This window comes from Phodopus roborovskii, unplaced genomic scaffold (assembly GCF_943737965.1).
Source record: "Phodopus roborovskii unplaced genomic scaffold, PHOROB, whole genome shotgun sequence".
Lineage (NCBI taxonomy): Eukaryota > Metazoa > Chordata > Mammalia > Rodentia > Cricetidae > Phodopus > Phodopus roborovskii.
In genome coordinates this window covers 5,345,141-5,369,995 of record NW_026126588.1, presented here as the reverse complement: position 1 = coordinate 5,369,995, position 24,855 = coordinate 5,345,141, and the positions used below count along the sequence as shown (strand labels likewise).

Below are 24,855 nucleotides of genomic sequence, written 5' to 3'. Positions count from 1 at the left end.
GTGGGTGGTTATATACATGTAAACATGAAGGCCAGAGAACAACCTTGGTGTTATTCCTTGGATACTGTACACGGGTTTTTTGTTTGTTTGTTTGTTGTTTGTTTTGTCTTGAGAGAGGTTCCTCTCACTGGCCTGGACCTCACTTAGTAGGCTAGACTGGCTAGCCAGCAAGCTCTGGGCTCTAGCTGTGTCCATCTCCCTCTTGCCGGGATTGCACCATGCCAACATGCTCAGCTTTTGTGTGCAGGTTCCAGGATTGGACTCTCACCCTTGCTCCTGGAACATAAGCACTCTGCCAACCTGCCTATCTCGCCACCCTGCATTGTGTGTGTATTTGAATACTCACTCTGATCATTACTGGCTAGGACATGCTGGACATGTAGCTGAGGGTTTTCACAGAGGAGCCGAACTGCTTCACAGCAGTCCTGTAGAAAAATACCTTACCTCTAGTTCACAGATCTACAAAGTGTGATATCAGAGTAAGAAGGTATTCCATCCCAACTCTTTGGCCCTAAGTCCCAATATACTGGTTTTCAATGTGTTTCTGGTTCTTGCCCATGAGGTCTCAAGGTCTCATATCATGACTTTGTGTGTGTGTATGTGTGTGTGTGTGTGTGTGTGTGTGTGTGTGTAATGATCAGCAATGAATCATTGGCCCCCCCCACACACACACAACCTCCCTTCTCCTGGATAAGGTCGGCAGGTGTCCTTTTGCAGGTGGAAAATTCATTCATGCATCTACTTAGGCTTTGAGGCTGAGAACCCTTAGTTCCCATCAGTTGCTAAGCAAAAATAGTATTGTTTGCTTAAACAGCTGCGATTAAGACCCGGCACTACCCGTGGCAGTTGGCGGCCAACTTTCCAGAAATGTCTTTTTCAGATAAGTGCTTCGAGGCTGGCAGTGACTTGTGGGAAAGGAGAAGGGAAATCCTGGTTAGTTAGTGTCTCCTGGGTCTGCGGATGGGCATCGTCTGACACCAGTGACACCTGGAATGTCCTACCCTCCACTCAGGGCAGTGTGAGCCAGAAAAATCCAGACAAACAACACAAGGGTGAAGGACATGGAGACAAAGAAAATATAGTGAGCTGCTAGCAGCTGGTTCAGGTAGCAGAGAAGGGTGAAGGTCCCAAAGAGCTGTGCTCTGGCCCTCCTGAGTCCCTTGTAGCCAAGAGCAAGACAAAGAATGTCACTTTCCCAGGCTCTGAGGTCTTCGGGTTCATGAGGGGATAGAAAGGCACAGTTTGGTATTTCCTTTTTCTTTTTAAATTGTTTTTAGATTTATTTGTCTTATCTCTATGTGCGGAGGTGTTTTTCCTTCATGTGTGTACGTTTCACATATGTGCTGCTGCCTGAAGAGGTCAGAAGAGAACATAAGATGCCCGTCATTGTAGTGACACATGGTGGTGAGCAACATGTGGGCGCTGGGCTCCAAATCCAGGTCCTCTGCGGGAGCAGCAAGTGCAGCTAACCCCTGAGTCATCTCCAGTCCCTAGAGTTTGGCATCCCTATCTCAGGGCTTTGCATCTGCCTGAGGGAAACAAGAGGGTACCACACTGAGACATGAGCTGCTGGGTCAGTTGACTTGCTTGCTGGGGTTCCTGGAACCTTGATAGCAAGAGGGCTGCAAGTCACTCAGAGGATCTATGTTCATTTGCTCTCCCCAGAGTGATGTTTTCCTCATGGCTTTCTGGTGCCTCTTTCACCTCATTCGAGTCTCTGCTCCATGCTTGGGGCTTTACAAAGGGTCTTTTATAGCCATCCTTTATCATCGTCACCATCACCACCATCATCACCACCATCACCACCATCATCATCATCACCATCATCATCTTTATCCTATTACCCTGTCCCTCTGCTTCCTCACTCTACTTCATGAAGAACTGTCTGATACTAAGATACAAACTGACCAGCTGAGGGGGCGGGGCTATCATGGAGAAAGGAATTTATTTATTTATTTATTTATTTATTCATTCATTTATTTATTTATTTATTTATTTGAGACAGGGTTTCTCTGTGTGGCTTTGGAGCCTGTCCTAGAACTAGCTTTGTAGACCTGGCCTTGAACTCACAGAGATCCACCTGCCCCTGCCTCCCGAGTGCTGAGATTAAAGGCGTGCACCAGCACTGCCTGGCATAAGGACTTTGATTCTTTTATTAACTCAGTGCCGGGGCATCTAGCATGGCACTGAGAAGTGTGCACCAGTGCATGGTTATCCTACAAGCATATCAGTGAGCCAAGGAACAGATACATGTGATGTCGGCAGGGCTGGTGGTCAAAAGCCTTTGCCCTGAGTTTGGATACCTGAGACATTTGTGGTGCCGACAGACTTGCAGAAAGTTTTCAAGACTGCCACATTTACTCCTTTACCACTAGTAATTTCGGTTTCGAACTTGGCTTTTAAAATAATAATTAGGAATATTAATTTATTACAAGGCCATATTTAGTAATAATGTATTTCAGAGTGCTTTATGAAATTATTGCTCTTCTTCTCTTCTCCCATCAGAGTTGTAGCAGGGTGTAATTAAAAGCAAATGGACTTTGGGGTCAGCAAAACATCTTTTTAAATCTTAGCTCAGATATTACCTCAACTCTCTCTGTGCCTCAGTTTTGCCGCCTGTGAAATGGAAGGAAGCATCTTGCCCTCTTGGCCCTCTACCCTACGAGACAAGAGCAAATAGCAACTGCTGCTGCTGCTGCTGCTGCTGCTAATTCTGTCTGCCTTCACCTGGTATCATTGAAGGGCAATACCTAGAAACCTGTGTCAGCTCTATTGAGGTGCATTTGGGTAAACAGGGAACTGGAGAGATGGCCCAGCAGCTAATGACGCTTGCTGCTCTTCCAGAGGGCCCAAGTTCTGTTCCCGGCACCCACATTGGGCAGGTCATAACCACCTGTAACTCATGTCCTGCAGGATGTGACTCCCACTTCCTGTCTCCAAGGGCGCTGTATGTCCATGGCATACACACATTTAAGTAGACAAAAATAAATCTTACAAACACAAGAGGCTAAGTGAACACAGCGAGAGAGCGCCTATTGGCCATCAGGAGCAGCAGCAGGTGACTGAACACAAAAGGCAAAACGGCGCAAAAGCAAGTCTGTTACGTTGAAATCCGTTCTCCAGGGTCGCTTTCTTCCTTTTACCCTTTGGTTTAGAATGTCAGATTGTCAGCCACCTGAACATCAAAATCACAGTAAGAAGGTTTTAATAGAGCAGACATCCAGGCCTATCTCTCACTATAAAGAGTACAGTTTGCTTCACGGGGCACCTAAGCAGCTCTCCGTCAAGGTCAGGATGGGTGATACCCAAGGGCAAGCCTGTGATGGCCAAATTGCAGCGAGTGTATGAGGCTTCGTCAGACAACAACCAGGCATGGCGGCACCCACTGGCAATCCTAACACTTAGGCCAGGATAGAGGTAAAAGGAACATGAATTAGAGGCTAGCCCATGTTACACAGTACATTCCAGGCCAGCCTGGGCTTATGACGAGATCCCTTGAAAAAGCAGTCTTGCCTCTTCAGGAGGCAGAACTGTGGATTCCTGATCCTCAACAGCCTCTGGGGAAGGATGATGCATAAATCACCTGAGCGTGATGCTGAAGCTCCCTGAGATGTTGGAGAATGTGACAGGTGCATGGGAGAAGAGGACTGTAGTGTTTGGTTCTAGCAGCTTCATGAATCCCAAAGGCTTACTCTCTCTGAGTAGCAAGGTCCTGTACTCCTGGGGCTTTGTGCTTTTGGTTCAGTTTTATGAAAATCTAAACAGAACTACCTTGTCTTTAACCAGGAGTGCAGATACTCATGGTAGCTGTTGCTCTCCACGTGCACACTTGTTCAGTCATTGTGTCTGAAAGGGGCACAGGAAGGAGGGCTTTGGGCTGGGGAGGACCCTCAGGTAGGTATCGGTGCCATGTTGGAATTTAGCCATACAAACAGCAAAGTAGATGATATAGGATTGTTGTTGACCTCACCCATCCAGAGCAGCCACCATCCAGGAAATCCTGTTTACATTCATGGGAGGACCCTGAGCTAGTGAATTTACCACAGGGAATAAACATGGTCACATGACTTTTCAGGAAAACGAATCTTCTGGAAGGCAGATGTAAATATTGTGCAGCTGCCCTATTGGAAATGTTCCTAGTGGGCAAGACTGTGTGTTCATTAGAATCACACAAATTAAGATTAGCTATCCCTGCAGAAAACTTGTTTTCATTACAGAACATTTGTGAATCAAAAAAAATAATAATAACAACAACAAAAACAAACAAAAAAACCAGGAAACTTGAGGCAATGTCACTATGCCATGATAGATAAGACTCTGTATTAGACTTTATAAGTGACTTTCCAATTTCTGTTTAGTTTAGTTTTTGAGGAGAAGTCTCCAGATCCCAGGGCAACCTTAAACTCACTGTGTATTTGAAGCTGCTATTGAACTCATGATCCGCTTACCCTCGATGCCTAACTGGCAGGATGGCAATCTTATGTCACTTAAAACTTAAAACCTATCATATTCTACTTGTGTAAGGAGGAAATATCCCATTAAATACATTCCTAAAATAACTTCACAGATGGTCCTTAAAAAGTAAATAAATAACTTAAGTTCGTTGCCACAAACAGACTGATGTTAAAAAGAAATAATTTCCGACAAGTTTATATCCTAAGACGAATGTACTTTGTATCTCCAGAGAAACATTCATTCTAGCTTCCAGCAATACTATTTAACCGTTGGACTTTTCTATTCTGATCTTTCTCGGTGTTTCCCAGCAATAGTCCTTCAGATGGTTAAAACACACTCTATAATTTCATAGGAAAACAATTGTCTTTAGAAAGAAAATACAGAATTCTAACGACATATTAAAATACAGGTCATGTTATCTGATTTTACTTAAATTTTTACAGGAATGCTTTTTGTTAACTTTTTACAAAATATTCTCTATATCTCTGTGTGAAAAAGCAATGTTATCCTTCAAGCTTTTTCATAAAGTAGTAACCAAGTTCATATCTTTGGCCCTAATTGTGTATTCTAATAGTATTTTCCAGCACAGACTAGAGCAGTGATTAGCCCAGAGAAGTGAATGATGACTTGACATAGAAGATAGGCTTAGTAAGAAGTGATTATTTGCCACATGTTTGTTACATGGTGAGCTACATGACAGATGAATGAGGTCACAAGAAGGGAAGGAATCAGTTTCTGTCCCAGGAGCTTGCAACCGGTGGTCAGGACACGGTGTGATATGGAAACTGGAAAGGAACCATTCAAAGGTTAGATATTATATCTATAGCCTGCTGGTGTGTGTGTGTGTGTGTGTGTGTGTGTGTGTGTGTGTGTGTGTGTGTGTGTTTGGAGCAGATTTATTTGAAGAACTGGCATTCAACTACTTGGAGACAATTTGGAAAGGCAATGAAGAACTGGGAAGCTCTCATTTCACTTTTCAAGTCGACAAACTTTTGTTGACCACCATTCAAGTGGTGGTGAGAAGGATATGAAGCAACAATAAAGAACACACTGTGTGTCTGGGTATAAGCGAAGGACAAAAGAAAGTTAACCACAGGGGTGGGTGGGGGTGGAGGGAATGTTCTAGAAGGTTTTCAAGCATATATGCACACTTGTTCAGCTCTTAGAGTGTATGCAATCTACATAATGTGATAAAGACATCAACTCATTCCTGTGGGTAGAGATCAGAGCTCTTATTGACTACACAGGTGTGAGAGCCTTCCTTCTAGGTCACTGCTACTAGTTTTCCCCCAGCCACATCTTACTCTTCACACATGGCCTTTGGCCTTGGGCGTCAAAGTTAAGGGTAGTAGTTGGGAGACAGCAGAGCAGATAAACATATTTTTTTCTCTTAAAGGGCTCATTAGATACTGGCCACGCCCAGTATCTGCATGAATGTATCACTAACTTTCACTGCTCTGGTACCCACCAGTATCTCTCTCCTGCCTCTGCAAAGGTCCTAGTCTTCGTGCGCTTTTGTTTCAGCTGCAGTGGGTGGTCCTGTGGAGGAAGAATACACCGTGGATATTGAGATCAGTTTTGAAAACATCTCCTTCCTGGAGTCTGTCAAAGCTCACTTGAACAGCCTCAGTTTTCCACTTCAAGGAAACAGCACTGACCCAACCTCCGACATCGTGAGCATAGCAGTGACAACAGGTGACGGAGACTTGCGTTGCTTGGGAGTGGATGACTGAGCATAAGGGGAGAAAGGCAGACTGCCGGCTTTTATATCAAAACACTGGAGCCAAGCGTAGTGACTGTGTAATTTTATGACTCCATTCCTCCCAGAATGAATTTGCTAGCAGTAAAATTTCCCAGCCAGTTGCCACCTTACTTTAAATGATGACCACATTTTTCCTTGGTGGTTGTGATAAAATGATCCCCAAGATATGGACAGACCCTTCCTGACAAATTACTGGATCCTTTTCCTCTGTGGGTGCAGCAGAGAAGGGTCTCACTATGTAATAAACAACAGCTTCTTTTCTTTGGGGTGTCATAGGTCAGGAAATAGGAACCAGGCACATACCTGAACCAGAAGCAAGATATTAGGCCCAGTTCTATCAAGTCATGATTAGACTTTGTGTTTGAGAACTCCCTACTAAAATTAACCATTTCCTCTTTGTCTCAGGGCACCGTCCCCAAAGACTCAGTGTCCTGTAGATGAGGCTGCCCTTTTGTTCTATAAAAGTTCTGTTAATTGGAAAGCACCATTGTAACTTGGTAACTGTTGATGACTTTCTTTTGAGTAGCATCCTATGGGTACCCATCTGCAGAGCATCTTCCAAAGACATCTCTTTGGTCCAACTTTAGAAACTGGTTCATGGATCTAGGTTTTCAGAACTTTTTTTTTTCCTTCCTTTTTTAATGTCTTCATCTAGTTCAGACTCCATTTGGGCTATTCTTTTGACTTGAAATGTAAAGGACATTTATTTTCATTGTACATTTGTGATTTCTTTCTATGGAGCAGATTACTCTTAGCATTAGGACAACAGACATGCAATCTTGAAGTTTCAGATGGTCTTGAATCTTGGAGTGGTTGGGGTGGGTGGTTCTAGCTTAGGAATTTTGATCTGAAGGTCTTACTGGGCTGGAAAATCCACTTTCTAGTTCACCAGTTGGTTTTTGGCAGACTACAGTTCCCAAGTAGTTATGGTTTAAAGACCTTAATTCTGTAACATGCCAGTCTCTTCCTGACAGGTCTTTGTGCCATGCAGCCAATTTCCCCAGAAGGAAAAGGGGGGAGGAGAAGAAAGATGGAGAGAGAGGGAGGGAGAGAGAGAGAGAGAGAGAGAGAGAGAAAGAGAGAGAGAGAGAGGGAGAGAGAGAGAGAGAAAATATGCTAAATGATACCATCATTTTTACCATGTTCTCTAAGATGATACCACAAAAGGCTGGGAATTTCTAGAGGCAGAGATGCTCAATGGTCATCTTAGAAGCTGGCTGCTCCTTACTCTGTATCAATGATCCTTAGCTTTCCTAATGCTGTGACCCTCCTCATACTGTGGTGACCCCAAACTACCATGTGTGTGTGTGTGTGTGTGTGTGTGTGTGTGCGCGCGCGCGCACGCGCATGTATTTGGAGCTAGAGGTTTTTCTAAGAGGCTGTGACCCACAGATTGAGAACCACTGCACTACATCAAGGGGTTGACTCATCATAGACACCTAGTGGTCGTGTAATATAAAACATGTCTACCCCAAAAATAATTCAATAGACTGCCTCCACTAACCTAAGGGTTTGTTTCTTGATGCATGGATGCCTTTTTGAATTTCCTGTGATTCTGTTGAACTTTCCAGAAAGTCATTGTGAAACTGAGCTAAGATAGACACTACAAGTGTAGACACTTGCAAGCTACAAATGTCTGACTCTCCTCTCTTTTGGTTAATGGCAGTGTGCACACCTGCTGGAAATGACCTCTTGTGTTCCTGTGAAAAAGGCTATGTTTGGCCTCGGGAAAGGTGTCTCCACAGTCTCACTTGTCAAGAGCATGACGGTGCCCTGTCAGGCCACTCCTGCAGTTGTCTGAAAGGACTTCCTCCCCAGGGACCTTTCTGCCAGCTCCCAGACGGTATGCAATTGTTCTTTAGAGACTGGTTGAACGGGTATTCAACTTTACCGACAGTATTGTCTGTGCCCAAACACCAATGAGACAGTGACATTTTGCCCTGTGTTTTTCAGCATATATTACTTTAAAAATCAAAGTCAGACTGAACATAGGATTTCAAGAAGACCTCAAGAACTCCTCCTCTGCCCTCTATAGGTCCTACAAGACTGACCTGGAAAGAGCGGTAGGTTTGGGCTGTCTCTTGCCCAAGGCACTGCTTAGGTGGAGTAAGCTAAGCTCGTTCCAGTGGACAGAGCTCTTACATGCATATAATCTAAGTGGAAGGATTTGAAGTCATGCAAACCCACCTGAGAAGGAGAATTAAGAAGTACTCAAATCAAATAGCATTCAGAGGAGAGGGGCATCACCTTGGCCTATAAGTAGAACCTCTTCCCCAAGTAAAAATGATTCAGATACGATCTGGTGGCATCACTTCACTAAAACCAACTCAGGCTTGGGAACCTGGTCCAGAAGAGGGAGGTAGCTCAGGTCTGTTCTTCAGGAGTCTAGCATTCTACTGTCTTGTATAGCTCAGAATACTCTGCCTAGTAGATGGCACTGCCCCCACAATGGGCAGGCATTTCCTACATAGATAAGGATCCTACCATCACTGGGCAGTCCAACTCAAGGTTGAGCACAGAGAGTTTCAAACTTCTCTACTCTGAAGGTCATTAGGCATTCACTCTAGGGACAGTTTATAGTCACTGAGGTAAAAACAGAGAAGTCTCTGCAAGTGTTAACTATTTTCCATATGCAGTTGTATGGTGCTTGAGATTAGATTAAGCCATTGAAATGTGAATGCTTTGCTTGAGCTAATTCGGCTTGCTTTCTCACTGGTGTGGTAAATACTATTACACTCAGGCTGAGAAAATGACTTCCCATAACTGCTAGGACAGCCAGACTCCTGCCTCAGGTCAGGAAAAGTTCCTGCTTATCCCAGTGGGCCACACAAAAATGGTGACTTTTCCATGGTGCCTTGGCAGAATATTGATTCTACAGTGCCCTGGGACAACTGATTCCCATCTCTGCCATATGATAGTTCTACATAGCAGATCACTCACTGAATTCTGTACTTTTAAGGAAAGGTGGGATTACAGAATAGCTTTTGATGTCTACTCACCGGTCTACTCACCCAGCTACCAGACCTACTACACATGTAGACTTCTGGGTGTCCTAGTTTCATTTCGGTTGTTATTTTTAGATGAAGAATTCATCTGGCTTAAAATTGCAGGTTACAATCTGACATTTTGGGGAAGTAAAGGCAGGGACTCATGAAGCTAGTCATATCATAACCACGGTCACAAGAGGAACAAATGTACCCATGCTTTTTCTTGCTGCCAGCTTTCATCTAGCTTGCTCCTATCGTGTGTAGCTCTAGACCCTCTGCCTGTGGAATGGTACCGCCCACAATGAGCTGGGTCTTCCCACACCAGTCAAAAGTCAAGATGATCCCTCACAGATGTGTCCACAAGCCACCACGACCTAGGCATTCCACCATTAGAGAGTGTCAGGACCTATTATGGGATTGATATTCAGAAGACAATTATAGACACATCATCCAGAATGAAACTGGTTTCATTAAAATCACAGTGGAGTTAGGGTGGCGAGCGACTGTGATGGCAGCCAGGAGGGTGTTCCTGACCCGCAACTCTCTGGTTATGGTTAAGGAAGTAGTCTTCAGTGCTGCCTCTGACACTCAGGAACATGTTTCTGCTCCTCACCTCAGAATGCATACAAGTGCTCTGTGCCTGGCAGACATGTCCTAGAAAGACATCGAAATGTCAGACTTCGTGTGGGACCCTTTCATTCTGCCTTCCTTCCTTTCCCCTTCCACTCAGAGTTTGATCCCCGCCCTCCCCAGCTTCTCTGCATCCTTTTCTGCATTTCCCTGAGCAGTCTTCTGTGTACTTCACCCACTGTCTGCTTCTCCAAAAATTGACACACGTTATTAGAAATTACTCCCTCAAAGCCCTGTCAATGCCCTCACCCACAAAATACACAAAATAAAGCCATACCCAGACTGATAAAGAGTATGTGTAAATTGTTGGTATCGCCCAGCCATCTTTGATACATGGCCTTTCTCTTGTTTTATTTTCCAGTTCCGAGAGGGTTACAAAATTTTACCAGGATTCAGATCGGTGACTGTGACACAGTTCACGTAAGAACGATGTAATTTGCTCGCTTTTTCTATGAGGGCAGAAACCAATACACCAGGGAAGGAGACAAAACATCCTTGGGCTAGGATGTGGGGTGCTCAGCTGGAGCAGCCTGGTAGAGGTGAGAGCTATTGCCAGACCACAGTGGTGAACCGGAAAAGGGACACCATGATGCTCCCTGCCCTTTACGGATGGACCTCCTTAGCAGTGAGGTAACACAAAGGTGCGTTCATCTCATGCGTGCAGGAAATTTGCAAACAGAAATACATCTGTAGTTCTGAGAGTTGAAAATGTTAAAGTGGGATCACATGGGATAGCAAGCAGTGTAACGACATTACTAGACGATTGCAGACAGGATTGCAGGTTTTTCTGGTGTGTCCTGAAGGGCTCCCTGGAGCCTGGAAACTTTGTGGGTTCCCCTCACTATTCCTCATCTGATCACTTTTCTTGCCTTGGGCTGTCCATTAACATTTGAAGACAGGCTTATTTTTAGCAATTCCTTGAATATAATAGTGCCCAGATGTTTTCTGCTATTTTGCTTTTCCATGCAATAAGCCACAAAGTAATTACTTTACTGAACCGAGTGGTCTCTATGCAGCAAAGGCAGCGTGGTTGTGAACTATGAGGTCCAGTTAAAGTCGGCGCCACTGCCTGGATCAATTCACAAAGCCCATGAGCAGGTCACACAGAACCTCAACCAAACTTACAGAATGGACTACAACTCTTTCCAAGGAATGCCGAGCAGTAAGTGCAACCTGCCACATTATCATACATGTTCCATTTGGGGTAGGCATGGTGACCGGGCTGATGAAACCTGGGAAGTCTAGCGCAGAAGTTCTTGCCTATCTGTGTGCTGCTGTGCATTATTCACAGCATCAAGGAAATCGAATCGGCCTAGATAAACAGATAACGGAAACTCCCTGTGTATGTACAATGGAATTTGCCTAGGCTGTCAAGAAAAATAAAATTATGAAAAATTTCAGGAAAATAGGTGAATCTGGAAAATGCAAAGCCAGGTGAACCAGACTCAGAAAAACAAAAATTGCATGTTCTCTCTTACATGTCAACCCTAACTTTTAATGTGTGACAAGAAAGCAGAAAGGAAGCTCCCAGGGGTGGAGAGGCAGCGTTGGAGGTGGAGAGGGGTGGAGGTGGGGAGGGGTGGAGGTGGAGAGGGGTGGAGGTGGGGATGGATGGGTGGAGGTGGGGAGGGGTGGAGGTGGGGAGGGGTGGAGGTAGGGAGGGGTGGAGGTGGAGAGGGGTGGAGGTGGGGAGGGGTGGAGGTGGGGATGGATGGGTGGAGGTGGGGAGGGATGGGTGGAGGTGGGGAGGGGTGGAGGTGGGGAGGGATGGGTGGAGATGGGGAGGGGAGGGATGGGGGTGGGGAGGAAGATGGAAGCTGGGAAGAGGAGAATCAACAACAAAAAAGTTTTTAAAATGCCATATGCCATAATAGGCCAGGCATGGTAGCATGCACCTTTAATTCCAGCACTCAAGAGGTAGAGGCAGGAGGATTTCTGTGAGTTGGAGGCTAGCTTGGTCTACAGAGCAAGTTCCAGGGCAGACAGTGTTTCATAGACAAATCCTGTCTTGAAGCAGACCAAAAAAAAAAAAAAAAAAAAAAAGGACATAATTAAATGTAATATTGTGTATACCAAATAAATAAATAAATAATTGAGGGATTGGATGAAGGCTTGGGAAATCACGTTGGTATTTGATATTTCTTATTATGGAGGCCTGGAGCACCGGGTGACACCTGCCCTTCTTTGACCAACACAAAACTGGAGAGTCAGGAAGATGGGAACAGAGCTTTGTAATAGAAACTGAGAGTTTTCTATGTTCATGTATTCAAAAGATCCATACATGTAGGGCTGCCACTGTGGTTGATGAGGGGACAGCAGCGGCAGATGCTGACTCTAAATAGTGTCCCATTGTTTTAGAGGGCGGCCTCAGAGCTCATCTTCAGAACACTCTCATCTGCAGAACACTAGCCCTATTAAGACCCATCTGTACTTAACCAACACCTTAACCCTGAATGGTTTTGATGCTTGGGGAGGCTTGCCAGCTGCTGTTCCAGCTCATTTAAAATAGTGACTTTATATACTCTCTTCCAGTGGGGTCCAGACATGGGCTCTTGGTGCATCAGTAGGCAAAGGGAGCATTGTTACTCAAAGAGTGGTACGTGGATCCTATGGGCAGAACTGTGACAGGAAGATGCTGGGAAGACACCCTAAGAATCCTGGAGAGTGTGTTCCATGGCTTGCATTCATTGCCGTATAACCCTCACATTTTTCCTTTTAATTCCTAGATGAAACAAAGTTCACTGTTACCCCGGAAGTCATCTTTGAAGGAGACCGTGTAATCCTGGAGTGTGAAACTGAAATCTTGCACGCCAATGCATCTTGGTACCATGGAGAGAAACGCTTTGAGACCCAGAATGGCAGCAGATTCTCCATTCACACCTCCACCCTCAACAACATGAGCTTGGTCTCCAGCCTCACCATATATAACTTCACGAAGCAAGATGCAGGTGTGTTTCTGACCTGAGTCTTGTGGGAGAAAGGGAATGGTGTGTTCGGACCAGAGACACAGAACAGGGGATGGCGGTGAGCTGTCCACAAGAAGCCTGATGGCTTCTGTTCCAAAATGGAAAATTCATCCCTTGGCACGTGTGTGTGTGTGTGTGTGTGTGTGTGTGTGTGTGTGTGTGTGTGTGTGTGTACATATTTGCTGGAAGATTGTGCTGGTCAGAGGTTGCAGCCTACCGTGGTCTGGCAGCTGTTTCTAAGCTCAGCAACGTGGATGACCCTCCTCCATCCCTCAGCCCTCTCCTGCCCTGTTCTCTACCTGACCTTTTTTGGAGACTGTCTCTAGGTCCAGATGTCTCTAGTGTGACCCTGGACACAGTTCCCTGCAGAAGCTGTCCCCGTGCTGCCTACATGGTAAATAGACATTGCGCTAGGAGGGTTATGATAGGGCCGTGCTTCCAGAGATGTTAACTAAGGCTTGTACTAGATGCTTAATATAGGAGCATGCTGTTTAATGTAAATTAGATGATCCCCAACTACTGTTCCCGATCTTACATATTCCCTAGACTCTGGAATAAAGTTGAGCCGGTTCACTGAAGCTGTCTCCCAGAGTGTTGTCTCCATCATGCTCACAGGCTCTCTGTGTCACTTCTGCCCCTTGTCCCTGTGGACTGGTGGGCAACAGGCCTCGAGGAAAAGGGAGACTCACAGACACCCACGAAGAAGCCAGACTTCAGTGTCTTTCTTCATGGCTCCCCAGGAATCTCACTGAATCTAGCACTCAACAGTCCGCCAGTCAGTGGGATCTGGGATCCACCTGTCTCTGCCTCCCTGTCTCTAGAGTTATAGATGCGTGCTACTGTTTCCATCTTTTTATATAGGTTCCAGGGATCTGAACTCAGACCCTCATGCTTGCATAGCATATCTCCTGAACCATCTTCCCAATGACCCAGGGTGCTATCTTTAATGGTATTCAAACGCACTGATTTATTTTTGAATTTTCCATAGTATGAGGTATAGTTTTATGGTATTTTATTTTAATTAATCTATAAAAATTTAGTTTGCTGAGATAAAATTGGCAAATAACATACTGCATTATTTTAAGTATACAGTTTATTAAGTTTTGACCCATATGCTTGAACAGGCATCACCAAAATCAAGGTGGTGGATATATCCAGCCTCCCAAAATGTTCTTATTCCCTTTATCAACCCCTCTCTTTATCCTTTCTCTCATCTGCCTGCCTACCACGGAAACGTAAATTTTAGTTCTTCAGAAATTAACAATGAGCCTGACACACAATATTTAGCAACTGCACTTAAAACCAGAAATCATTAGGACCAACAATGAAGAGGTCTGTGGATATATCAGTCCTGTCACATCTTTGCAGATTCTGGTTTTGTCACAGCATTAAATGGCATACCAGGAATTGTCCATGGTCCTCCAATTCCCATGACTTACTATTTTATTTCCCTGTGTCTTAAAGTCCCCCACTTGTCCCTGAGAATGCTGAAATGGAGCTCTTTCTCTACTTTTTACCTTATGTTACTACAACTGTCTGATTGGCTCGACCATTTCTGGAAGTTCTTTTAGGGGTTCTTGAATCAAATCTCAGATGCCACTTTACGTGAGATGTTCGATTTTATTAAGAGACATCCATAGGAGTGATAACGATTCATAATTTTGTGTCTTCTTTACAGGTGAATATCGGTGCAAGCTGACATTGGATATTTTTGAATATGGGGACGCCAAAAAGCTAGATGTCACTCCCATTCGGATTTTGGCCAAGGAAGAAAGGAAGGTGGTGTGTGACAGCAACCCTATATCGCTGAATTGCTGCAGTGAGAATGTTGCCAACTGGAGTAGTATTGAATGGAAGCAGGAAGGCAAAATAAGAATTGTAGGTAAGAATCGTAGATCAAGACCTTTGGCAAAGAGGGCTCTTTGCTTGCCTTTCAGCCAAGAAAAATGAGAGAGCTTGTGGGCAGAGGAGGCATGACATTTATTCTGAACCAGGGGGGGATAAAACTAGGTTGGATGCCAGTACTAGCCTCCAAAACATTTGCTTGGAAACATCACGCAGTGTTGTAGGCAAGATCCTAGCAGATACAGAGGAGAGGGAGTAACCCTATTGACTTAGGTCCATAGCATGGGCCATCCATCCTTCCTTTCCTTTCCATCCTCAGCGAAAAGCTAAAGCTGAGGTCATGAAATTTTCACTGTGGGCTGACCGGAGCTTCTCAGGTCCGTCCGTGCATGGAGTTATTTCTGCAGATGCTTATTTCAGCTTTTTTGTGTGTCTCTGATCCCAGCTTGCACTTCTCTGCAGACTTATTTCTCTTTCAGTTACTTCATGGAAATTCCTACCCATAACTTTTTGCAAGTATATGTATGTAGTGTGTGTGGGGGGGGGGCACCCATGTATAAAGGGCAGAGGCTAACACTGAAGTTCCTCCTTGATTTTGCTTTCCCTTTCTTGAACCCAAAGCTCAGGAATTTCACTAGTCTAACTAGCCTGATTGATCCAGTAATCCCTTCCTCCCCCAGGTCTCTCTCCTTTCTGCATGCTGGGGTTATAGGCAGACTGCAGAATTTACAGGATGTTGGGGATCTGACTTCAATCCTCGTGCATGCATATGTGGAAGTGTTTTACCCACTGGTCCTTGTTCCCAAGTCTGCTTTTGTTTGCCCTGAGATCTTTATACTAAAGAATGATAATAATAGTAAAGAAAAGCAGAAATGGTGTCCAGAGACATGGCTCAGCTATCAAGAGCATCTGTTGCTCTTGTAGAGAACCTGGCTGCTTGCAATCATCTGCAATTCCAGCTCTCAGGGATCTGATACTCCGTTCTGACCTCCTTGGACACCATGCATACATGTGCTGCACAGATGCACGTGCAGGCAAAGTGCTCAGACACCGAACATAAGATAAATCTTCATAAAATTAAAGCAGAAATAGTGACTTCTTATTAACAGTTTTCCAAACATGTTAATCCACTAAAAACATGACTGCTAGTGATCACAGCTAAACTTGATCACAAGTTCGAAGCTAGTAGTTTTACTTCAATGAGGAAATAAGGAAATTAGGCTCTAGAGTAAATTACTTTCCCAAGGGTATCACAATGTGAAAAGAAAGGAATTGGGATTCTCCACTGATCTCATTTCACAAGACCAGCTACAATCACTTTCTCCATCCCGTGAGCCAGTTTTGTGCCAAGATGCCAGCAGTTTAGATCCAGAAGGACCATTTGCCATTTAGAAACCATTTGAGACCACGCCATCTCTCCTTTTAAGAAACAGCCATGTTACTTACTAACACTTAAAGAAAAAAGTCTTTAAAATGCAGCTCTACAACCTTTGAGTGTGCCGAGTGGTTCCCTTACAAAATCTTTGCCCTGAAGACTGTGCTGTGTTGTTAGTACCAGCTTCCTTCCACCCACACTTTCCTGAGAACCTCTAGCTTATGAAGCACATTTCACCTGCGGCATCCGATTAGGCCTTCAACGGCTGAGAAAGACATCTGGAGAACTCTGAAAGGTGTCGCTAGGGAACATGTAGTCACTTCCCTGGCTTGTAAGGAAAAGGTGGCACAGGCATCCTGAAGGAGCTGCCAGATGGACGAGAGGCCTTGCACAATTCCCATGGCTCTGCTGGAGGGGCTTTCAACCCTGGAAGGTGACAGACCTCGCCCTCTGGCAGAGGAACCAGGAAGTCTGCAGTGCAATGCTCTGGGACCTCTCTCGCTGATGACCCCTTTGCAGACTTTCCTAAGTCTGGCAAGGTTGACCAAGCATCAGAACAATGGATTTCCTGCATAGCTTGTTATCCTCCCATCCTGACCCCAGCCCTGGCCCCCAAAGCAACTTGATGGAGTGCTAAGTTCTCCAGTGAGGATTGCTGGTTTATACACCCACAGCCTTTAATCACAGCACAGCCCTGATTCCTATTAAAGTCTCAGCTGTCCTTCTCTAAGTCTTAGAATAACCTCCTCTCCTCTGAAATCCTTCGTAGACACTCATCTAAAGTGACCCCCCACACACACCAACTTACGTGCTGTGTGGGGCCTGTCCTCAGCACATTCTGTTATTCTGTCTGTTTCTATGTCTTTCTTACTCTGCATGGTTTATTGGCTTGCCCGCCGGGTGACTTGTAAGTTACATTCAACAGGAAAAGGAGGGGAAAGTATAGTTACAAACACTGCTATCCAGGTCCTAGGCTGTGCGGTGTGTTGAGAGCCAGGATGTGGTTTGGGTTCTGAGAGGGTGAAGAAGCAGGCTCAGAGGAGAGGGACCGGTTAGAGCATGTTGTGTGATAAATGCTGCTACCATCTAGGGTCAGGTTTGTCTCATCTCCCAGTTAAAGAATTTAAAGGCCCCAAAATGTCTCAAGGACAAAGGGCAGCAACAGGAGAAATCTCAGCACCAAAGAGGGATTTCATAAGCAAGGAGGAAACAGTGAGGCCTATCGGGAGAAAGCAAGAGAAATACCTTCTGCAAAGGTAGGGTCTCTGAGCCTAAAACCACATCCTTCCTCTCTGGTGTTTTAAGGGTCTTTGAGGGGTTTTTCTTCTTCAATTTAGAGATACTTGGTTGGAAAAAAAACAGAGCCAGATAGGCTCACAGCCCTAGGGTAAATATGTCCTGATCCAGCCCTGAACTTTCTGGGCTGGTCCACTGCAAGGTGGGGAATACTAGTTGGAGGAAAGGGCCCGCTAGGTCTTTGTCTTGAGATGCCAGGCTGTTGCCTCAGGTCAGAAAGTTGGGAAGGAAACCGGAAGTCTCTGTTGTCTAATTGCCTCTCCCTATCTGTCTGCCTACTGGGGATCTGTCTCTTAGTTCACAGAGCCACACACTGTGTTAAGAACATCTGGCTTTACACACTGTAAGAATTTAAAGGTAGAAGTACTATAGATGAGCAGAGCTTTGAAACAAACTAAACATTCTTCCGGGTGCCATGGTGTTTACTTGTACTTGAAGCTAGGGAGGCTGAATCACAAGTCAACGGCCAACCGGAACTGCACAGCAAATTCAAGGCAAGGTTAGGCTATATAGTGACACCCTGTCTCAAAACCAAAGAACAGGTCAACTACAAAATGAAAATGAAACTCACAGGTAGCGTGAGTTAGTTGAGGAGGGGACTAAGTGAGATTTGAGGCCTTGTTACAGGTCAGAGAGCAAACAGTGGGTCCCAGGAGAGTGACCATGCTTTGACTGAGACAGCCTTGTGTCGGGGCTCTAAGCGCAAAGAGCAAATTTACAAGGGAGTGGACGTGAACGCACAATGTGAGGAAGTGCAGGTAATTAAAGTGGCCTTTAAACTTTGAAGTTTGTGTTTCTGCCAGAGGAAACACTGGATGTGGGAGTTTTGTCTGGGGAAAAATAAATAAATCGCACGTGTTGAGTTTGAGGGTACCGGAGATGTCAAATCAACACTTGGGAATTTGCCTCAAAAGTTTCCAACCAGGACATTCCTTTTAGAGTAGTGTGGGAAGTCATCCAATCTCAGTTTGTAACTGGAAGTCAAAGCTTTCTTAAGGCGTGAAGAAAAGATGAGAAAGAGCGGGTTGGGATGGAGGGGGTGGGGTCAAGGACAACACAGGGAGCAACATGGACATTTAAGAAGGGTGCTCAGGAGAGGGGCTTAGAAAGGGGGCCGGGAGGATGATTACAATAAACAAACAAATAAATGAAAGACCTGAAGGTTCTAGCAGCCACAGCAGGAAGGTGACCGGCAGTGGGGAGGGTGGGGTGCAGATACTATGAAGAGAAGCCTGGATGGAGAAAAGAGGAGGTGGTCCCTGCTGGTCTTAAGGAAAGACTTTTGGTAAAGTAGAGGATGACAAAGGCCAATTTCAAAGATGTAAGGAAAAATGGGCGTGGGGAACCAGAGCTAACAAATGCAAAAACATCACAAAAACCAAGGAGTTGGAGCTGGAGAAAATAGAGGGATTGTCACGTGAGTAGACCCCTATCAGAGGGCGACGTTTTAGCTCTCTACAGTAGAATCGTTAATGCAGATGTGTCTTTCTTCTGAGAACTCGGCTCCAGAAAGGATGAACAGAGAGAGGACGTCTTCAGATAGTTGAGAAGTGATTTAGTCAAAGTGAAAGAAAGTGGAAATCTCTGGAGTGGCTGCAACAGGGAGGAAGCTGGTTGTAGGAGCTACTTTTCTGTTGCTGTGATAAAATAAACCAAAGTGTGTGTGTGTGGGGGGGGGAACAAGTTAGGAAAGCAGGTGAAGGAGGCAGAGAGAAAATGGGAATGGGGTAGGAAACATCATACACAGGGTTATTATAGAGCCCTGGGCAAGAAGTAAAGATGGCTGAGAGGGTGGGCTGGATGTGGGAATTGGACCAGTGATGTTTGGAAGTATAAATCTACCCGCAACCAAAAAAGTATAAAACTGAAGTTTCCACTAAGAAACTTGCTAGCAGTTCAGAGTCAGACAACGGTGATATGGAAAGATTTGTTTGTGTCATTGCAGGGGTCCCCGAAACAGACCTAGACTCTAGCTGCAGCACTTACACCCTCAAGGCAGATGGCACCCAGTGTCCCAGTGGGTCTTCTGGAACAACAGTCACCTACACATGTGAGTTCGTCAGTCCCTACGGAGCCAGAGGCAGTAAGAACATAGCTGTGACATTCATCTCTATAGGTAAGAACTCTCGCCATAGACTGTTTAGATAGGTGTGTGTCACCATCATCAATGGGCAAAATAAAACTGGGCTTTTCCTGGGAGTGGGATGGTGGGCAGATGTCCCTCTATACCACATCATGTCAGATGGGCTCGATTTTGAATTTGGAAGGGTCAGTGGGAAAGGGTAGTGAGAAATCAATCAGGTTATCCTGAGAAAGAAAGCAGGTGGGCGGGGAAAGCCAGGTTAGTTCTGTTGTCACTGAGTTCTTGTGGCAGCTAGCTAACCCCTTTCCTCCCACAATTCAATGTCCCCTCCTTAAATTCCAACAGCCTCGCTCACTTCCCTGATTCCTTGATTCCTCTTCCAGCATACCCATTCTACAGATAACACTGTGGAAAGTTAGGGCAGTCTTACCAACTGGCATTGTCCTGTGGTTGACTAAGGACAAAAAGCTTTGTTTCAATCGCTCAATTCTTAGTGAGGTTTCTATTACTGTCCTTTGTGTGTGTGTGTGTCATCCACATATAAGATTCAAAGAGATAATAGGAAGTGCGCCAGGCTGTAAAACCTTAAAGTGATGTACTTCCTTAGCAAGTTCCATGTCTTAAAGGTTTTCTACCCTCCACAAAGAATATCACTGGCTGGGAACTAAGTGTTCAAAAACATGAGCCAATGCGGGGGTGGGGGACCATTTCTCATTCAAACCATAACACTGGCCATATGCCAATCAAAATAATAAAGGCATCATTCATCAACTAGCATTGTAGAGTCACAACTACAAAAGTATTTTTATACCTAGCTTATGAAAATGAACCATTTACAGCCTTTTTGAGAAGTCATGAAAGTCAGGATCTAACAGTGTTTATTTGTCTCCTAAAAGTGTTCTGCTATTGGGACTTGGTGTTCGTACAGGGCCTCATGTGGGTCCCTGTCTGCAGCACCATTCTGAGTTAGAACAAGAGTGCACAGACATGGCAGCTTTCACTACAGAAAACCACAAAGATCCCAGAGTACCTACCCAGGAGTGCCTTTAGGGCAGGTACCTGGTTCCTCTCCTGATTGCTCATCAAGGCTTACCTCTTACCTGGGAACCTGGGGCATGGAGAGGCATGGTTAATCCTTGCTGGGAGTCACTGGTCTGATCATCTAACCTCTTCTGGGGACAAAAGAACCAGATTTCTGAGTCCATGAGGCTTTGCTTTCTACAGACATGGCTAGCTCTCAGAGAGCTGTTTCCAGATCCTCCAGTCAAGGAGGGCAGACTGTGTCATGTGCACACTTTGGAGCTATACCTCAGTGTGAGAATCCTAAGACATTGTGGAAAGTGCTTGCTTCTTTAGATTTAAGAATAGGGTTCACATTGCCTGGAGAGGCAAGCCTGTGGAGGCAGTTAGTTCACTTCCATGGATAACTGAAGCAAATGCCATTTTGAGATGTCAGTGATGGGAAAGACATGCTCCCAGAGAAAAGATAGAACAACAGTGGGATTTTCATATCAACACGTATATTCACAATGGTCTCAACATTGTCAACAAACAATATTTTACAAATCTGTGAGAGAATTCCCAAAACAGCAGTAAACATGTAATCCATCATGTTATGTAACCTTGCTTATAGCATATATGTGGTTAAAACAAAATGGCTATAAATGATATTCAGGTGCCTATACATCCTAGTCTGCCTGAGATAATAGGAGCCCAATTATTTGGAAAATGTACTTTATGACCTGTCTACTGAAAAGGTAGATCAAGAATTCACTCTTGTTTATGAGACACTATCTGTATACCAGACTGTCAGTAAGGATGCACCAACAGGGGTCAAAGGCTGCCTCTCTTATGGAGACAAATATAGAAAGAAGCAAAGCTACATTACAGTGCTGTGGCATTGGTGATACAGCTAGGAACCTTCCGAGATGCAATGCAGTATTATGGGGGAAACTGTTTATTGGTTGATATGACTTGTTGTGAGAATCCAGTCCTCTATTTTTCCCTTGAGGGCTCACAGAGGAGGTTGGAGGGGAGCCTGGGTTAAGAACAACGTCCCTAAGTTTGCAACCTTTTACCCTGCTAATCATCAGGAGATAATTCCAGCTACAAAGGGGAAGTGTCCGAGTCCCTAAGGCATGTGATGGAAGTGAGTACAGTTCAGAGCACCACCCGGAACAGCCTAGAAACAAGTAAAGCCCAGGAGCAGCAAGGTACCAATCCCGCGTTGACACGAGTAGAGTCAGGACGGTCCGTGTTGCTGTCTCTGTCTTAAATTTCACTCCTGTGTTGATGTCATCAGAAAAACTAAACATTGGATTTGTTGTCGGTTTTGTCTTGTCTGTTTTGTTTGCACTCTTTCAGCCAACCTAACAATAACCCCGGACCCAATTTCTGTTTCTGAGGGACAAAGCTTTTCTATAACATGCCTCAGCGATGTGAGTAACTACGATGAGGTATACTGGAACATTTCAGCTGGTATTAAAATCCACCCAAGGTTTTATACCATGCGGAGTTATCAGGGTGGAGCGGAGTCCGTGCTGACTGTGAAGACCTCCACCAAGGAGTGGAATGGTAAGTGACAGGCCAGACCCTGCAGCAGGCTGACTAGACCCCTGGAAATATGCAATGACAGCAGCTACCCCTGAAGGCTCGGTCTTGGGGACATACCTATGATGACTATATTAATCGTTCTGTGTGGGTGACATGATGGTCCTTTGGGGGTAGATAGCATTATACCGTCTTTCGGATGTGGAAAATGATGCTCAAAGGCAATAATAATCGTGGTGGTACAAGTTAAGTTACACAGCCTGGACTGGAGTTAGTGTCTTAAGTTTATTGCCTGCTTCTGCCATCATGACGATGGGAATAACTTTACAGGGGTCTGAGAGATGGCTCAGTCAGTAAAGCCAGAGGGCCAGAGTTTGATCCCCAGGAGCCACATAAAAGCCAGGCACAGTAGTGACAGCTTGCAACCTCAACAATGGTGGTGGTGGTGGTAGTGTAGAGGGGAGAGATGTCATGACAGGCAGACCTCTGGAGGCTTGCTGACTGGCTAGTCTAGCTTAGGTAGCAAACTTCTAGGCCAATGAGAGACCCTGTCTCAAACAAAAAATGGAAGGTGCCTAGGAAGCATGAGACTGGAGTTTGTTCTTTGATCTCTACATGTATGTATATACACATATATATTCATATGTACACATACATGCACCTCCATGCACACATACACACATATACATACACAAACAATAATACAACTTTACTAGATGCTTGGTACTATACTACCCAGCTGTGCTATGAACACTCTAGGGAGTGTTTATATGCATAGTTTTAAGCGGGGAAGTGGACATGTGTCCTGCCTGTATCTCTATGTTGTCCATGTTGGAAAGCATTAGGAATCAGGAGGACCGTGTGCTAACAGCTGACATCCATGGATCTTTGTGATCCAGGAGTCACGGTGCTAAGTACCTCAATGTCCAGGGCAGCTGCTTAAAAGGTGGCTTGTCCTCTGCTGCCACAGTGTCCTGGAGCCTAAGAGATCACTCATTAAGACAGACAAGTGGGTGTGATAGTACCTCAGTGCTCCATCACGTCCCAGATCTTCTCTGCACACCACCAAGTCCCCATTCTTTCCTTGGTTGCGGGAGAAGATTGGGGCAGGACGTTTGCCACCCATTTCACTCTTAACCTTGAATAAGCCACTTAATTTGATTGGGTGGAGTGAATGTACACTTGAAAGAAGGAGGGTTAGTTGTTCAGACATCTGAAGTACTAGGAGGAAGTCAATCAAGCTGTCCCAGCGTCCCCACCCAAGTCTGGGAAGGAAAGCTAAGGCTCTTCTTATCACCAAAGATGCCTCTTAGGAGCGATGACTTCATTTTGTCTCCCTCCCCTCAGGAACCTACCACTGCATATTTCGATATAAGAATTCATACAGTATCGCCACCAAGGATGTCACGGTTCACCCATTGCCCCTGGAGTCAGACATCATGATGGACCCTTTGGAAGCCAGTGGCCTGTGGTCCAGTCCCCATCAGTTCAAGTGCTGTGTGGAGGAGGAGCGAGGGCAAGAGTACATCGTGACTTTCCATGTCGACTCCTCATACTTCCCTGCCGGTAAGAGGCAGACCACCCCGTGGGTAGGACACACTGGCTCATAGGTATGAGGTTTCACCCTTAAAAGAGTTGCTGGAGGCAGAGCCACACTTGCTGTACAGGGATATAATCCCTGTTAGTCAGGAAGCTGATACAGATGGATTCATGCCTAAGCAACATGGGGAGTTCAAAGCTGACCTAGGCAACTTAGTGAGACTGTGTCACAAAAAAAAAAAAAAAAAAAAAAAAAAAAAAAAGAAAGAAAAAGAAAAAAGAAAAGGAAAGGAAAAGAGGCCTAAAGGCATGAATGCAGATAGAGACAGCATTGGTATACATAAAGTAAATAAATCTAAAAGGAGAAATAAAGAAAGAAAGGAAGGAAGGAAGGAAGGAAGGAAGGAAGGAAGGAGAAAAAGCTGGGAATGTTAGTGTATGCCTTTAATCCCAGTACTTGGGAGGCAGAGGCAGGTGGATCAATTTAAGTTAGAGGTCAACCTGGTCCACAGAGTGAGTTCCAGGATAGCCAAGGCTACACAGAGAAACCCCGTCTCGAAACACACACACACACACACACACACACACACACACATGAGAGAGAGAGAGAGAGAGAGAGAAACAGCCAAGTATAGAGAGGAAAAGAAAGCAAGACCCAAACTCTAGCAAGAACAATGCTTCCTGAAGGCATTTACCATTACTAGAATCCCAGAGCCTCAAAGTTAAGGTTCTCGGGGTCAGGAGGACCTTGCCCTTTAAAACTGTTTTAGGCCAGGCAGTTGTGGTACATGAGGCCAGCCTGGTCTACAGGGTGAGTTCCAAGACAGCCAGGGTTTCACAGGGAAACCCTGTCTCAAGCAAACAAACAAAAACAGCAACAAAAAAACAAGCCAGCCAATTTTTTAAAGATTTTTACAAATTTTATGTGTATAAGTAGCTTTTGCCTGCATGTCTGTGTGTTTATCACTTTTGTACAGAGACTGTGGAAGTTAGAAGGGGGTGCAGAGTCCCCTGGAACTGGAGTTATAGATGGTTATGAGCCACCACGTGGGTCTGGGAACCAAATCCAGGTTGTCTGAAAGAGCAGCCAGTGCTCTCAAGCACTGAGCCATCTCTCCAGCCCCGGCCTTTGTTCTGTGAATGGTACCCAAGCCACTCCCACCACATCCCACCCCTGGTACAGTGGCAGGATCTTCAAAGGGTGCCATGCTCAGCAGAAAACCAAATATCCGTCAATCGTGGTTAACAGTCTGCCTTCCTCAGACAACATTATGAATGGTTTGGTGACATTTAGTCAGCACACATTCAAAGATGAATTGACCTACTCTGAGAGCCAGAGGTTATTATCACGCTAAAACCACACTAAA

General features: G+C 45.1%; 1 protein-coding gene across 4 annotated transcripts in view; it reads left to right on the top strand.

The window, feature by feature from the left end:
• The window catches only part of Adgrf5 (adhesion G protein-coupled receptor F5), a 92,834-nt gene that overhangs the window by 50,220 nt on the left and 17,759 nt on the right, over nt 1-24,855 (top strand). For 3 of the 4 annotated variants that reach the window (XM_051204585.1, XM_051204583.1, XM_051204586.1), the window contains exons 4-14: nt 5,980-6,150; nt 7,884-8,060; nt 8,171-8,280; nt 10,196-10,254; nt 10,851-10,996; nt 12,561-12,782; nt 14,479-14,682; nt 19,262-19,432; nt 21,493-21,612; nt 21,764-21,973; nt 23,297-23,515. In XM_051204585.1, coding sequence (XP_051060542.1) covers nt 5,980-6,150; nt 7,884-8,060; nt 8,171-8,280; nt 10,196-10,254; nt 10,851-10,996; nt 12,561-12,782; nt 14,479-14,682; nt 19,262-19,432; nt 21,493-21,612; nt 21,764-21,973; nt 23,297-23,515 — 1,809 coding nt within the window. The remainder of the gene's footprint in view (nt 1-5,979; nt 6,151-7,883; nt 8,061-8,170; nt 8,281-10,195; nt 10,255-10,850; nt 10,997-12,560; nt 12,783-14,478; nt 14,683-19,261; nt 19,433-21,492; nt 21,613-21,763; nt 21,974-23,296; nt 23,516-24,855) is intronic. The other variant, XM_051204587.1, reaches the window with a different exon arrangement.